Raw genomic sequence first — 16,785 nt, forward strand, 5'->3', positions numbered from 1 at the left:
TGGGATGGAATTTAAAGGTGTCGGGTATATATTAGTACAATTTGGTTCAAAATGGGTTTTTTTCTTGGTTTCCTTCTCTAAATCTGTGGTGTATCTTATGGTGAGGTGCTTCTTATGGAGCGAAAAATACAGTAATCAACTTAAAGAGGGAGGCAGGAGGGAGGTGGGGGTGATCAGAGCCAGCCCAAAAGTTATTCGCAAATTTTCAATATTCGCGGGTCAGCTCTGCCCCTAACTCCCACGAATATTGAGGGTCTGCTGTACTGATAACATATTCGAATACTGTGATATTAATTATGCATCTCTCTAATATTGATAAGTATGAAACAAAATTTAGATTAAAAAAAAATCATACCAACATTTCAGAATAAATAATGTTAATTAGATCTTATCAAAACTGCAGTAAATTACATTCAGGTTACAACTCTAGGCCTAGCTGTGGAAAAAGAAGTTGACAGATCCTTTATCCGAAACGCTATTAAACAAGATGAAATCGATGGGGTTAGGTGAGACACTAACTGTATGGGTCGATGATTGGCTGAGCGGAAGACTTCAGAAGGTAGTGGTCAACGGCACCCTCTCTGAGACATCGTAGGTGACCAGCGGAGTGCCGCAGGGCTCGGTCCTTGGTCCATTGCTTTTTAACATATTCATAAGGGACTTGACCAGTGGGCTTCAGGGTAAAGTAACATAGTTCGCCGATGACGCCAAACTATGTAATATAGTAAGTGAAAGCAATCTGCAGGATAGTATGATGCAGGATCTGCTTACGTTGGAAAACTGGTCCTCGACATGGCAGCTGGGCTTCAACGCTAAGAAATGTAAGGTCATGCACCTCGATAGCGGAAATCCATGCAGAACTTACACCTTAAATGGAGAAACATTAGTCAGGACTTCAGAAGTTGATTTGGGAGTAATCATCAGTGCAGACATGAAGGCTGCCAAACAAGTGGAGAAGGCCTCATCCAAGGCAAGGCAAATGATGGGATGTATCAATAGAAGCTTCGTCAGCCGGAAACCTGAGGTTCTAATGCCACTCTACAGAACCATGGAATACTCATCTGGAATACTGTGTGCAATTCTGGAGACCACACTACCGTAAAGACGTGCTTAGAGCTGAGTCGGTTCAGCGGATGGCCACTAGGATGATCTCCGGGCTCAAGGGTCTCTCGTACGAAGAAAGACTAAACAAATTGCAGCTCTACACTCTGGAAGAGCGCAGGGAAAGGGGAGACATGATTGAAACATTTAAATACATCACAGGACGTGTCGAGGTGGAGGACGGCATCCGCACAAACTCAGAGGAGGGAAATTTAATGGTGACACCAGAAAGTATTTCTTCACGGAAAGAGTGGTGGATCACTGGAACAAGCTTCCAGTGCAGGTGATCGAAGCCACCAGCGTGCTTGACTTTAAGAATAAATGGGACATCCATGTTGGATCCCTACGGAAGTCGAGTCAAGGATCTAGGTCATTAGCACTCAGACTTAACGGGGTGGGTCAGTGAGTGGGCAACTTGATAGGCTATAGCCCTTTTCTGCCGTCATCTTTCTATGTTTCTATGACCAGAGACATTTTGGATTTTGGAATTTTTCAGTTTTAGGAATGGTGTCGCCAGTGGCTGTAGCAATTCATATTTGTCAACTGCTGCAGCCCTGCGGGCGTCTCTCTGCCGCTTCCTGTCTTGCTGACATCACTTCGTCTTTTGTTCCTAGCTGGATGGGACAGAGAGAAGCATGCAGGGCAGAAACATGATGACAGATAAAGGCCAAAGGGCCCATCCAGTCTGCTCATTATTTCTTTCTCTCTCTGTGAGATCTCGCGTGCCTCTTGATTTCTTGAATTCAGACAGTCTTTCCATCATCTCTTCTGGGAGACTGTTCCATGCATCTACCATCTTTTCTGTAAAAAATTTCTTTAGATTACTCGTGAGCCTATCACCTCTTAATTTCATCCTATGTCCTCTCAATTCAGAGCTTCCTTTCAAATGAAAGAGACTCGACTCATGCGCATTTAAGTCACATAGGTATTTAAATGTGTCTATCATATCTCCCCTCTCCCGTCTTTCCTCCAAAGTATACATATTGAGATCTTTAAGTCTGTCCCCATACGCCTTATGATGAAGACCACACACAATTTCAGTAGCCTTCCTCTAGACCAGTGTTCTTAAACAACTGGTCCATGGACCAGTGCTGGTCCACAGAAATTTCCTGCCGGTACACAGGGCCAGCACGTGCATCAGGTCCAAAACGGTGTTCTTCAACCGCCAGTCCACGATGCGATCAATGCGGCGTTATCTTTGAGCAAGCTCCTTCAGTGCACAAAGCCACGGGCAGTGGCTCCTATGGGCATCCTGCGCCTGAACCGGAAGCCTTCTTTCTGACGTTGCAACGTCAGAGGGAAGGCTTCCAGATGAGGCACGGGACATGCAAGGTGCAATTAGTACTATTATGGGGGCAGGGTCTGGGGTGGAGATTGGGTAGAGATGGGCGCAGACTGGCCCACGACTTAGCCCAGTGGTCTTCAACTTCCGGTCCACAGGCCGATTCCGGTCCACAGAATAATTCTTTTATTTCTGCCAGTCCATAGGTGTAAAAAGGTTGAAAAACACTGCTCTAGACCAACTCCATCTTTTTTATATCTTTTTGAAGGTGTGGTCTCCAGAACTGCACACACTATTCTAAATGAGGTCTCACCAGAGTCTTTTATAGAGAAGCATCAATACCTCCTTTTTCCTACTGGCCTTACCTCTCCCTATGCACCCTAGCATCATTCTAGCTTTCACCATCACCTTTTCAACCTGTTTGTCCACCTTAAAATCATCACATACAATCACACCCAAGTCCCACTTTTCTGTCGTGCACATTATTATTAAGTTTATTAGGATTTTGATATACCGCTTATCAAGATTATCTAAGTGGTTTTTACAATCAGGTACTCAAGCATTTTCCCTATCTGTCCCGGTGGGCTCACAATCTATCTAACATACCTGGGGCTATGGAGGACTGAGTGACTTGCCCAGGGTCACAAGGAGCAGCGCGGGGTTTTGAACCCACAACCCCAGGGTGCTGAGGCTGTAGATCCAACCACTGCGCCACACACTCCACACATAAATTCTTCACCCCCTAAACTGTACCTTTCCTTCGGATTTTTGCAGCCCAAATGTATGACCTTGCATTAGCATTAAATCTGCCAAATTTCAGACATTCTTCAGGCTTCATTAGGTCTTTCTTCCTGTTATTCACAGCATCCGGGGTGTCTTCTCTATTTAAAATGTTGGTATCATCCGCAAAGAGGCAAATCTGACAGCCCTTCAGCAATATCGCTTATAAAAATGTTAAAAAGAACAGGCCCAAGAACAGAACCTTGAGGCACATCACTGGTAACATCCCTTTCCTCAGAGCGATCTCTATTGATCACTGCTCTCTGTCGCCTTCCACTCAATACTTTCTGACCCTTGACACAGGCGGAGACACCAAAACACAGCCCGTGCCAGGTCCATCATTAAAGTAGAATTGTAAGGAACTAGAAGGCCCTTTGTGCTTTTCTTGTGTTCCTTTGTGGTTGGTACTCAAAATCCTACTACTCTTTGGGATTCTGCCAGGCACTTGTGACCTGAGCTGACTTCTGTTGGAAACAAGGTATTGGACTAGCTGGTCTTTCGTGTTCTTATAGTTAGAGCAGTGTATCGCAAACAGTGTGCCATGGCATACTAGTGTGCCGTGAGACGTCGGGGAAGAGGCGAGGTGCCAGCTGACTGCCTACAGGATGTGCATCTCGCGACGAGAGATGCATCCTGTAGGCAGTCAGCCGCCAGCGCTTCTCCTTTCCGCACCCCCCACTGGTGGCTCAGGGCTTTGTCTTGAGGGCCTCCACACATATGTGGACGTTGATGTGGTGACCTCTGCATTTCTGGGTGCCCTCGAGCTGTGCCCTCCAGTTTAGTGTGTCATGGCTCATAAAGTTTGCGAGACATTGAGTTAAAGTAAACTGAGTGAAAACTGTTTTTGAAACATATATGTAGTAGTAGCGAAATATTCTTGGTCATATAGTGTCACAACACTCCTACTTTCTAGCTAAAGCATTACTGCATTCTGATGTGTCTGACTCAGAGTTTCAGGGTTCATAGGGCCATTGTCTACCAGCTATGACTACAAGCCTTGTCTAAAATGAGCATACTTTACAATAGCAATCCACTTAGAGCAAGAGTCCTTCGATGGTTCAAACAGTATGCTTTTGTAGACGGAGAGATCTTTTCAGTTTATTAGCAATTCATGAAGTAGGGGAGATGAATTAACAGACAAACTGTTCGACCAGATGCTGCCTAGAGTTGTAATTAAACTAGGAAATCTCTCTGTGTGTGCTGGGGGCTTGAGATCCCACTGCTAGATTTCATGGCATCTCCCTTCAATTGATTGATAGGTGGGAGTGGAGGAGTGGCCTAGTAGTTAGAACAGCTGTCTCAGCACCCTGAGGTGGTGAGTTCAATTCCCGCTTCACCTCCTTGGAACACTGGGCAGGTAGGTCACTTAATTTGTTTATTTGCTTCGATTTCCGGGAGCTCAGAACTGGGTACAAAAGGACATTCACAATATATAACAATACATCACAAGATCATTTCGAGATCATGAAGCTGAAATAGAAACCACAGCAGAATAAAGAAGTTACAGTAGATTGAGAGGCATATCCCGGATACAAAATAGGCACCTGTCTAAAAACCACTTGATTGTGGCCACACAGAAAAAGCAGTATAGCAAGTCCCCTCCCCTTTTTACCCGTTACTACTGTTTTTCCTATGTGAGTTGATATGAGATGGGAAGAAAATCAAAATGGACCAACTTAGTGTTTGTTATAGTGCCTTACAAGCTTGGAAGGCTGTGTTTTCTTGAACAGCTTTACGCATGTAGACCTTCTCAATAAGGATATAATTAGCCAAGAGGGCAGCCCTTCATGGAAATCCATGGGAGTCATCTGATTGGTGGTCATTGATCATCTTGTTTTGCACTAACCTTGTAAGGAAGCAGAGTTTATAGTTTATTAAAACTTCTATAATGCCTTGTCCAATCAAGTGGGTCTAAGTCAGTGGTCTGAAACTCGCGGCCCACCAGGTACTATTTTGAAGCCCTCGGTATGTTTCTCATAATCACAAAAGTAAACTAAAACAATTTCTTGATCATATGTCTCTTTGGCTATAAATGACAATTATTAAGACTTAGCCAAAAGGAAAGATTTATAAAGAGTTTTACCTCATGCAAAATTGTCATTTCTTTAATAAGACATTAACTATTTTTTTCTGTACCTACAAATTCAAAATGTGGCCCTGCAAAGGATTTGAGTTGGAGACCACTGATCTTACGTGGTTTACAAACTAAAATCTCAGTTTCAGAAAGGAACTGCATTTTCTTCCACTCCTTCCCAAATCTAACTGATGTAATGCCACCTCACTATCCTACAGCTCCTCTTGTACACTGACTTGAACTAAAAAGGTATGACGGGATATAAATAAAGCTGCTATTATTATAGTAAGAGCTTTAAGATTACAGGTTAATGCTTGCTCAAGCGCCCAAGTTTCTGTTTAATAAAAGTACAGAAATGAAAGCAGATAAAGACCATATGGCCTATATATCTGTGTAACCACGCCATCTACTATCCCTTCCTTTCCCAACGTACTTTATCTAATTGTGGCCACCTAGTGGCACCTAAATTTGAGACCTTCATGGAATATTTTTTTTTAAATTGACTTAATCTACGAAATTGATCACACTGGTTTTCAGCCAATCAAAAAAAACCCCTTAAAAACTAAACAATATAAGAGCTTTGCGCTGAATTCTTAGGATTCCTAATATCACCTAAGTGGAGGTGCCCTCCCATGCCTAAGGACATCTATTGACGCCTATCTGAAAAAGGCATGGTTAGGGGCAGGCATCGTTAGGTGACCAACGTAGGTGCCGGTAAATTAGGCCAGTGAAAACCTGACCTAATGGAGTGGTGCCTACCTTTAGAATGCCTAGTGATGAGTTGCTAGGTGCGATTCTGTGAATGGTTCCTAGTGGTTGATTGACAACTGTGCTGACATCACTAGGTGCTATTTATAGAATCAGGCCCTTTGTCTCCATCACCTCCACCAGGAGGCCGTTCCAAGCATTCACCACCCTTTTCATAAAAAGTATTTTTGAGGATACTTATACATCTCTTATGCTATTCCTGTAAACTTTTTATGTAATTTCTGAAAACTTTTATGTAATCCTCCTTGAACCGCAAGGTATTGGCGGAATAGAAATCACTAATGTAATGTAATGTAATACTTATGAGACTGTCCCCTTTCACCTTCATCCTATGCCCCTTATTCCAGAGTTTCCTTTCAGTTGAAAGAGACTGGGAGGGAGGCCTAAGATTCTGGTTGGCCAGATCCCTTAGGCTATCCTCCATGGGAGTGGATTAAGGCATCTGGCTAATCGAAGTCCTAGGCCATTCCCTGTGCATCCCAGAATGCACTGGGAGGGAGGCCTAAAACTCCATTTAGCCCAGGTGCCTAAGACCCCTCCTATGGGAGGGACCTTAGGCACCTGGTCCAATCAGGGCCTTAGGCCCATCCCCGATGCATCCCGAAGGGAGTAAGCATCCCTCTTGCCGGCGTACAAGAAAATGGTAGGGGGGGGGGCAAGTTTTCAGGGGGGGTTCCAGCAGGAGGGACTGGGCATATGTGGATATATGGTCCTGTTTTTTCCTGTTTCAACATCCAGCAAGTAAAATCAGTTTAGATCTTTTTTCTGCATGGTAGGGAACCTAAACTTGATAGGGATTGTATTGGCTAGTTGGACTTGGGGCGGGAGTTGGAGGCTGGAGGGTAGAATCTGAAGGGCCACAGCAAGGCCATGGGATGAAGCTGATGCAAGGAGCAGAAGACTGAATGACAGCAGAAATTGGGGAGAAGCCATAGGAAGGACACAGGTGAAGCTGGAGCTCTCAGGAAGGATCTGAGAACTAAAGGTTAAAGCTCCAGCCTCAACACCCTGAAGTTGTGGGTTCAAACCCAGGCTGCTCCTTGTGACCCTGGGCAAGTTACTTAATCCCCCCATTGCCACAGGTATATTAGAAAGATTGTGAGCCCACCAGGACAGACAGGGAAAAATGCTTGAGAACCTGAATAAATTTTTTTTTATATATTATTTTTTATTTTCAAATTTTACATAAAGTGTACAATATAATAAAATACAATTGATAAATATACAATATCACTTTTATATCTAATACATTATATTCTAAGTATATTTTTCTCCCTCTCCCTCCCCCTACCCTTCTATTACTTATATTCATACATTATATATTGTATAATATATTATAACATATTATGTATAAAGTTATTTTCAGTACCCCCCTTTATGTGTGTCACAAAAATCATATTTAAAAGAAGAAAAGAAGAAGAAAAATTCTGCTATTTATTCATTACAATATTTTGTCAATGGCCCCCATATTTTTATAAATTTTGTATATGTCCCTCTTTGTATTGCTATTGTTCTTTCCATTTTAAATATATGACATATTGTATTCCACCAAAATGTATAATTTAGATTGTTATAATTCTTCCAATTATTGGTTATATGTTGAATGGCAACCCGTGTCATAATTAATAAAAGCTTATTATTTTCTGGTGAAATTTGACTTTTTTTTCTCATCATCATTCCAAATAATATTGTATCATATGATATTGATATATGATTTTCCATCAATTTATTAATTTGTGGCCAAATTGAATTCCAAAAACTTTTAATATAGGGACAATGATACAGTAAGTGGTCTAACGTCCCTGGTTCCAGATTACAGTGCCAGAATTTATTGGACTTAGAACTGTCTAATTTTTGCAAACGTGTAGGGGTCCAAAAAGCTCTATGTAATAAAAAGAACCAAGTTTGTCTCATAGATGCTGACACTGTACATCTCATTCTCCAAGACCAAATTAGTGGCCATTGAGATGCATTAATTTGATGCTTAATCTCAATGTTCCAAATGTCTCTTAGACCATTTTTTGGTTTTTTATTCAAATATCCAGATATTAATTTATACCACAGTGCGGCTTGATGTCCTAGGAAGTCTGCTTGAAAACATAAGAACTTTAAACTATATTGATTATTCAATGTTTTCCATTCAGGGAACCCAACCTGAATGGCCTGCTTCAATTGCAACCATTTAAAACCTTGTGTTTTATTAAGACCAAATCTATGTTGCAATTGTGAAAATTCCAGCAGTTTACCTTCTGAAATAACATCATCTAGAGATCTAATGCCTGCAATAATCCAGTTCTTCCAAAGGATTTGAGCTCCGCCAATTTTGATCTTGGAGTTTATCCAAATAAATTAATAAAAAATCCTGAATAAATTAATGTAAACCATTCTGAGCTCCCCTGGGTGAATGATATAGAAAATTGAATAAATAAAAAAAATATTGGGAGCACAACCGAATTCAGAATTTAGCTTTGAAGACAGGATGCTGGATTAGAGGAACAACTTCCTAGCAACTCTTTTAAATTAGCTTTCAGACAGTCTAGCTCACAGGGGCTGTGGGAGAGGATCTTGGGAAGCAGAGGCCAATTTTTTTGTCTGACTCTCTGGACCTTCGTCCAGTTTCTAAACAGGGAACCATAAAAAGTTGCATATTGACATTTCAAGTGAGCTTATAGAAGCACCTGTAACAAAATAAGTAGCAGTTTCTAAAAGTGGAACCATAAGACATCTCCCCTGTAATTACCTCCTTCCTTCCAGCTGATTATAGCAGAGCCAGCCCTAACTTTCTGGATGGAAGGTTCAACCTGTTTGCAGTAATTACTGCTTCTAGAGGTGATGTCGTGTCTGAGCATTACTCCTGTTATTACTGTATTTGGATTGCTGACCAGCACATTGACTGGCTTTTTGCTGAGTAGGTTTAAGAAGTCCGTATCCCTGAGTGAACATTTATTTTCCTCTTCTGAGAGCCAGCATAGGCTTTTTCTTCAACCAGGAATGACTGAACAAATCATTCCAGGATTCATACATATGAACCAAAAGTTTACATACAAATGTTCATGGTTTTGAATAGCAAATGATTTGGGGACAAAACTTCTGTTAAATAGTGACTTTCTCTGGCAGTAAAGCTTCTTCATAACTGAACTGCTGAGCCATCATTTTGGAAAATGCGTAGACAGGTGGTTCAGGAAATAGGCGAGGCGAATAGCTTCCCTTAAGTATCACTAGAATAGATGACATGTACGTTGCTTGTGCAAGTCTGTCAATGTTATGAGCGTCTGTATATAAGGATGCAACTGCCCAAAAAAGCGTCATTCTTTGACATGATTGGTCCTTGAAAACTAACAGCAAGTCATTTTAGTTTTTTTATGCAGTAGCTGTCCTGACTTGAGCAATCAAGACTTTCTTACTGTTTGGATCTTCTTATCTTTGCAAACTTGGATTTTCAGCTCTGACAGAAATTAAATAAAAAAGAGAAACTACAGATGGTGGATGATGAAATGCATGTTTGCTTGTTGACTACTGAGCTGCATTTTAAGTTAATTTGCACTCAAAAACAAGCACATCCATTACATTGATTAGCAATTCTATCTACTTTTTTATTATTAAGATATATTTTATTAATTTTATAAGATAAATTAACAAACTAACTGTACAAATCATGGTAATAACATATTTGAAGGTAGTACATAGCAGAGTCAGCATACACATCAGCGGGAGAAATACATGTGAACATGGAGGAGAAAACTCAACAAGCATCACATACTAACATTAAACCAACAAAAAGTGATCAATATATGTGTTGAGCAATATATTCTGAATTACTATTTGCTAATGGTCTAAAATAGAGCTCCAGACTTTAAGAAATGCACCAGTGGAATGATGTTTTTCTGCACCAGACCATAAATTCTACATTGGATAAGTTCTTCTAGGAATGCAGTATATTTTTGAAAGCCAAAAATAGTAATATATTGAGGAGGCGAGCATTTGGTTCTGAGAGAGGTTGTGTGAGGCCCTGCTGACCAAGGACAATAATTCTATCTACTTTAATTTCACTGTTACAATTATTTATTTATTCTGTTCTCCCAAGGGGGCTCAGAATGCTTTACATGAATTTATTCAGATACTCGAGCATTTTCCTTGTCTGTCCTGGTGGGCTCACTGTATCTGGGACAATGGATGGATTGAGTGACTTGCCCAGAGTCATAGGGAGCAGTGTGGGTTTGAACCCCTGACGTCAGGGTACTGCGGCTGTAGCTTTAGCCACTGCGCCACACTCCCCCCCCCCCCCCTGATTCTTAGCTTAAAGAACTTTAAATAACTCTCAAATTTAATATTTTGTTAGTTTTGCAATTTTATAATTTCAATTACAATGTGCCACAAAAAACATTTGCTCTGTTTAGTGTGCCACGAAAAACGTTTGTTCCGTTTAATGTGCCGGAGCTAAAAAAATTTGAGAGACTGCTTTAGAGAATTGATTTGGGGACAAAACTTCTGCTAGATAGTGACTTTCTCTGGCAGTAAAGTTTCTTTATAACTGAACTGCTGAGCCATCATTTTGGAGAATACGTAGACAGGTGGTTCAGGAAATAGGCGAGCTGAATAAAGTAGGGTAGTAGACAACAGATTCAGATTCCTTTCGTAACCCATGTAAAATTGTCATGCCAAAAAAGTTATGTATGTGCAGGTAAAGGTAAAAAGAAAAATAGGATGTAACTTACAAAGCGAATAGTAACAACAGTGTTTCCCCCAAATTAAGACACTGTCATATTAATTTGGAGCCCAAAAAACGCACTAGGGCTTATTTTGGGGGGATGTCATATGAATTATGAATCTTATGTAGATACGCTGTCACACAAATATATACACACTTCAATAGGTATTCTAGAGAGAAAACAGGGGTCTCAAGAAAAGGATAAAAAAGAATAAAAATAAAACAAAATAGAAATAGAAGAAAATATAAATAACCACAAATCATTGGTATAGAGAACATAAACGGGACCGATGATAGCTCACTGCATTAGTCATTAGCTTTGAAGTATATCTCAGGCTTCTGGCTGTGAGCTCTTGAGACCCCTGTTTTCTCTCTAGAATACCTATTGAAGTGTGTATATATTTGTGTGACAGCGTATCTACATAAGATTCTAGTGTGATTCACAACATTAACAAAAGTGGTGTTATATGAATTATGAATCCACATGTATAGAAGGATTTTTTGTTCAACCCTTATGTTACTGCAAGTACATTTAAAGCCCAATTTTGCATGGGGCTTGTAGGTGAGAAACGGGACATGAAAGCTGAGGTGCTGCTGATACTTTTCTGTGTATTTTATAAAAGGCTCTGCTGAATGCAGAACCTTCTGTAAAATATCTATCACGATGTGCAGGAGTATGCGTATAAATGCCAACAACATTCACAGTAACACAGTAAATGATGGCAGAAAAGACACTCACGGACCATCCAGTCTGCCCAACAAGGTACAGAGCCTTGCCCACCACTCCATGTAGGCCCAGGTTACCCATGTTTAAAAGCTGGCTATGAAGTCAACACCATGCCAACCATAAAGGCAGCCAGATATCATGGAGATAATATATGGTATATTGCTGACAGTATTCAGCTTACCAGTCAAGATGCCTTCCCTCCCAAGCTGCATAGTTCTACTTGCTCTGTGGTTGTTTAACTTTCACCTGTCTCTCACCACATGCAGGGGACAGACCATACAAGTCTGTCCAGCATCAGCATCTGTTCCCCCATGCTGAATTTGGCCACTCTTCTTTGCCACTTGCCATATGGGGGATACAGACCGTGCAATTGTGCCTGGCATCAACCTCAGCCCCCACTATTCTTGCCCAAGAGAACACATCAATATGTTGCGTTTTCATCGTCTTTCTATTTAAGTATCTCATTTGTCTATCTCATGCATTTTTGAATTCATTCACAGTTCTAGACTCTACCACCTCTCTCGGAAGAGCATTCATGCATCCACCACCTTCTCTGTGAAAAAGTATTTCCTGCCATTTACTGCAGCTACATCCCTGCAACCTCCATTCGTGTCCTCTAGTTCTACCACCCCTATGTCTCTGAAAGAGGTTTCTTTGAATATTAATACCTTTCAAGTACTTAGAGGTCTGTGTAATATCGCCTCTCTCTTTTTTTTTCAAGTATATACATATTCAAATCCTCCAGTCTCTTCTCATATAATAATAATAGCTTTATTTATATCCTATCATACCTTTTCAGTTCAAGATGGTATAGAACAAAAACAACAAGAGATGCTGTAAGGATAGCGAGGTTACATTAGTTAGATTTGGGAAGGTGTGGAAGACAGTTGAGTGAACGGGGTGGTAGGGTAGGAAGAAGGAGCGTATTAGAAGAGGTAAGAGATGAGCAGAATAGATGGATCAGATAAATTTGTCGAATATGTCTTATGGCACAAACCTTTACCATTTTGTCGCCTTCCTCTGAACTGCCTCAAGTCTTTTTACATCCTTGTGGAGATACAGCCTCCAAAACTGGATGTGGTTCTTCAAACAGGGCCTCGCCAACGACTTGTACAGGGGCATGTGGGATCTCTTAAAGAGGAGAAGATAGTGAATGCTGTGGATGGGCCATTTGGCTTTTATCTGCTGTCATGTTTCTTTCAACACCTCCCTTTCTTCTGATGGTTATGCCTCTCTCTCTCTCTATGTAGCCTAGCATTTTTCTGGCAACAGCAACCTTCTTGTTATATTGTTTCGCCGCTTGAGATCTTCATACACCATCGCCCCAAGGTCTCTCTCCTGATCACTTACTGTTTTGGATTTCTGCACTCCCAAGTGCATCACTTTGCACTTCTTTGCATTAAATCTCAACTGTCAAACATTAGACCGTTCTAATTTTTGTAGATCCCTTCTCATATTGTCCACACCCAAGGAGTCCACTCTGTTGCAAATCTTGGTGTCATCCACAAAAAGGCAAACTTTTCCTTCCAACCTTTCAGCAATATCAGCAGTGATGGCCATTTCAGTAAGAAATGTGCTCAGAAAAGAGCAGTATCACTTTGAGTTTTCAACATGTAAGTAAGTGCTAGATTTTACAAAACTGGACATCCAAACTCAGTGAGGATTTCATTTAGAATGGAGGTAGTTCATACAAATTTACTTTATTTATTTTATGTGTACTAAGTGAGGATTTCCTGAAAACCTGACTTTCTAGGTGTAACTCAAGGACCAAGTTGAGAATCCCTATGCTAAAATGACCTCTTTCAATACCTTATTGTTAACGTTATTCTGAACGGGAAAACGTAAGAATTTTGTTGCACCTAATTGACAGATAAATCAAACATTCACAATGTTCCTGTTTTAATTGCTTACAGATTCGGATGGAGAGCATGATGCAGCAATCAAAGCTGCCCAAGAAAGAGCAGAAATTGTTGCGAAGTATGATAAAGTAAGTGCCACCCTTTCCCTTGTCTTCTTTGTGCTTAACAGCTTGATTATTTCTTAACTGCCTATAACTAAGTGGTTTACAGCGTAAAACATTTAGACTTAGGCCCAGCAATGCTCTTTGGCATGATCCTGAGAATTGCAGATTTCTGCCTCTTAGTTTTCCATGGTATATGTTGATTTCTGGTTTTCCATTTGCAAGCAGGTTTCATGTCAGGTACATAAATGTGCAATATAATGTGATGTCACTGGGCTGGAACAAACTTTCCCAGAACTCAGTTTTGAGTATGCATGGCCTTATGTGCAGTGATCTCTTCGGTCCTTCTCTGCTAAATGGCTGCAAAGACACAGCTCTTCTATCTTTTGAGGTTTTAATGTCTTGATATGCTAACCACTCACTCTCTTTTGTAAAAGAAAAAATATTTTTGGTTTTGTTTCCGTATTACTTTGGAAATGCTGCTTGGAAATGATGTTTAGAGTCTGACCATGCTTTTAATGTTTTAAGATGGATCTGGAGTTCCTATTCAGGGTACTTGATGTATGTGGACTTACAGCATAAGAAGGCTGATTGCAAGCATTGACCCTCATTTTACAGTTGGTCGTAAGCCATTTGGTCCTGTAAGAATAAGGTCTTATCTCATCAGCTTCCAAAGTGTAGGATGACCGTACTGGAACCAAAATGCCAGCCCATCACATGTTAATTGTGCGAGCCAGTCTACCCACTGCTGATTCGTATTGATTCCATGTTTTGGTTCTAAAAAGTAGGGGTGTATGTGCTTTACCTCGAGCTGGTTGTTATCGGCTTGTGATGTAATTGTGTTCAAAATAAGTGGAGTTTGTTCACATGTTCTGTTTGAGGCATAGTTTCTACAAGGTGGTCATTTGTTCGATATTGCTTACAGGCACACACGCAAGTGTAGCAAAACACATAAGAGATCTAAGGACAATGTCCATTCTCTCATATGCAGTCATAGTAACAGTAAAATAACAGTAGATGATGACAGTCCGCCCAACAAGATAACCTCATAGGGTATGATGTGATACATATATGGCCATTTCTTCATGCCTATTTCAGAAATATCACTCTTATCTTTGCTGATGGGTAGGCTTCTTCCAATGCTTACCTGACTCCAATGTCAAAGTCTGTCAGTAGAAATGTTGGACAAGTAGAAAGACTCAATTGTGATTATATATTGAATGCTGCTTATTGAATAGCAGACAGTATAAACCAGCTCAATTTACATTTATCAGCAAATTGGAAAAACGACACAGGTGCTACCTTGAATGTTCCATCTGCAATCCATAGTGTTGACTGAGCCAACCTGTCTAATAGTTCATTTGATCCAAAGATGAATCTGCGATCATCTCCAGATCCAGAGTTTACATGAACTCCCTGTTCTTTGACTGGAGAAAAGTGTAAGCTTCTGACCTTGTATGCAGTTAGCATATTCAAACCGCAAGGAAACAACAGTAAAGAAAGTGGAAAGTTACACAAATTATGTTTTTTGACTCTGGCTTCAGGGGTAACACCAAAGGCAAAATGAAAGAATGGGAAGCTGCCCAGTTGAAATCCAGCTGTCGGGTGTAGTGTGATTTGCTGAAAATACCCATCAAGAATTTCAGACCACCCAAGGCTAGCCACAGGAAACACAGTGGTTGTGTAAACCTTAGTGGAGCTGTTGTGGGTTTCCTGTGGCTGGCTGCCAACTCATGAATTCCCACAGCTTTCAAATCGGCAGCACCACATATTGCTTATTTATAGTCTGACTAAACGAACAAAGAGAACACTAGCAATTATTTTTGTGCTCTATATGGAAAAAAAAGGTTGGAAAACTCTTCAGCAGCTAGTTTGATATTAGATAAATGAGGGCGAACACTGTAAAGCAATATTTCTCAACTCAGTCCTGGAGTCCCCCCTTGCCAGTCAGGTTTTCAGAATATCCACACTGAATATGCATGAAAGAAGTTTGCATATAATGGAGGCAGTGGATGCAAATCAGTCTATGCATATTCATTGTGAATATCCTGAAAACCTGACTGGCAAGGGGGGACTCCAGGACCGAGTTGAGAAACACTGCTGTAAAGGGTTTCACATCATAGAAACATGATGGCAGATAAAGGCCAAATGGCCCATCTGTAGCACAAATGCCGAACTATCATCTGGCGAGAGAAACCTTTTTCAAAGGTATAAAGATATATTTTAGTTAAGTTTATCATTTTTTTTTTTTTTTAGTAAGAATAGAGTATACTGCTGTGGCTTTCAGTAGAGAATGACATGGGGAAAAAATTTGTCCCCGTGAGCTCATCCTTGTCCCTGTCCCCTCCCTGCGAGCTCGGTCCCCGTCCCCACAAACCATCTGATCCCATCCACACAAACCATCTTCCTTCTGTGTTCCCCATTTCTAATATCTCCCCTCTTTATCTGTATACTCCCTCCTGTGTCCGGCATTGTCCCCCCCCCTGTGTCCATATACCATCCCCATATATCTCCCCTTTATATCTCTGTCCCTATGCCCCCATGCAGATAATTTCCCCTCTTTCTGTTACCTTGCTGTATCCAAATTTCCCCTCTCTTCCACACCAATGTGTCTCTCTCCTCTCCATCTCCATCTAGCTTCTTTCCCTCTTTATCTCCACGCTTCAAGCATCTGGCTCACCTCCCTGTCCTCCCCTTTCTCTTTTCTGCTGTGGGTTCAATATTTGTCTCCCTCTTCATCCACTTGGCTCAACATCTCTTTCCCTTTCACTCCCTCCTTCCTGCTGTGAGGGTCACGGATCGTGCGGTCCAGCAGCCCCCTCCCACCCGATCGCCACATCCCATCATCTCTCTCCCTCCCTTCCCCTCACCTAATGTGACAAATTTAATTGTTCTTCTCCCAGCAGCGTGCTTTCAATAAGTCACGCGCACACGGGTGAGGCTGCTTCAGTTGAATCTTTTCCTCTGATGCAACTTCCTGTTGCGTCAGAGGAGGATTCAACTGAAGCAGCTGCGCGTACCTGGGGGCCGCTGCATGAGCAGACTGCTGGGCACGATGTACCACTGGTCTGACCCAGCAGTGGCAATTCTTATGTTCTATGTTCTTATGTTCTCAGTATTGCTCGATTCTTCCAGTTTCAATTTGTAAAACCACAATATTTTGTGAGCTCTTCTGGTTCTTTTTCTCAAACCCGACGATCACCTGGTATTAACACTTCAAACCATATATTTTTCAATTCTGTCACTGTTATATCTGGCCTAGTGTCATCTATCAGTTTGGATGTTAAAATCCCATAGTATTTTTGCATTTTCACTTTCTTTGACTTTATTGGGAACATGACATCATCTTGAACGCATTGGTTTTACATAAGGGCCAGTGAATTCC

At 41.1% G+C, this 16,785-nt stretch overlaps 1 protein-coding gene across 3 annotated transcripts in view; it reads left to right on the forward strand.

Annotated features, from left to right (window-relative positions):
- USP6NL (USP6 N-terminal like) overlaps positions 1 to 16,785 on the forward strand; it is a 163,806-nt gene that overhangs the window by 77,112 nt on the left and 69,909 nt on the right. For all 3 annotated transcript variants that reach the window (XM_033957921.1, XM_033957922.1, XM_033957919.1), the window contains exon 2: positions 13,354 to 13,427. In XM_033957921.1, the coding sequence (XP_033813812.1) occupies positions 13,354 to 13,427 (74 nt within the window). The remainder of the gene's footprint in view (positions 1 to 13,353; positions 13,428 to 16,785) is intronic.

This window comes from Geotrypetes seraphini, chromosome 9, assembly GCF_902459505.1.
Source record: "Geotrypetes seraphini chromosome 9, aGeoSer1.1, whole genome shotgun sequence".
Taxonomy (NCBI): Eukaryota; Metazoa; Chordata; class Amphibia; order Gymnophiona; family Dermophiidae; genus Geotrypetes; species Geotrypetes seraphini.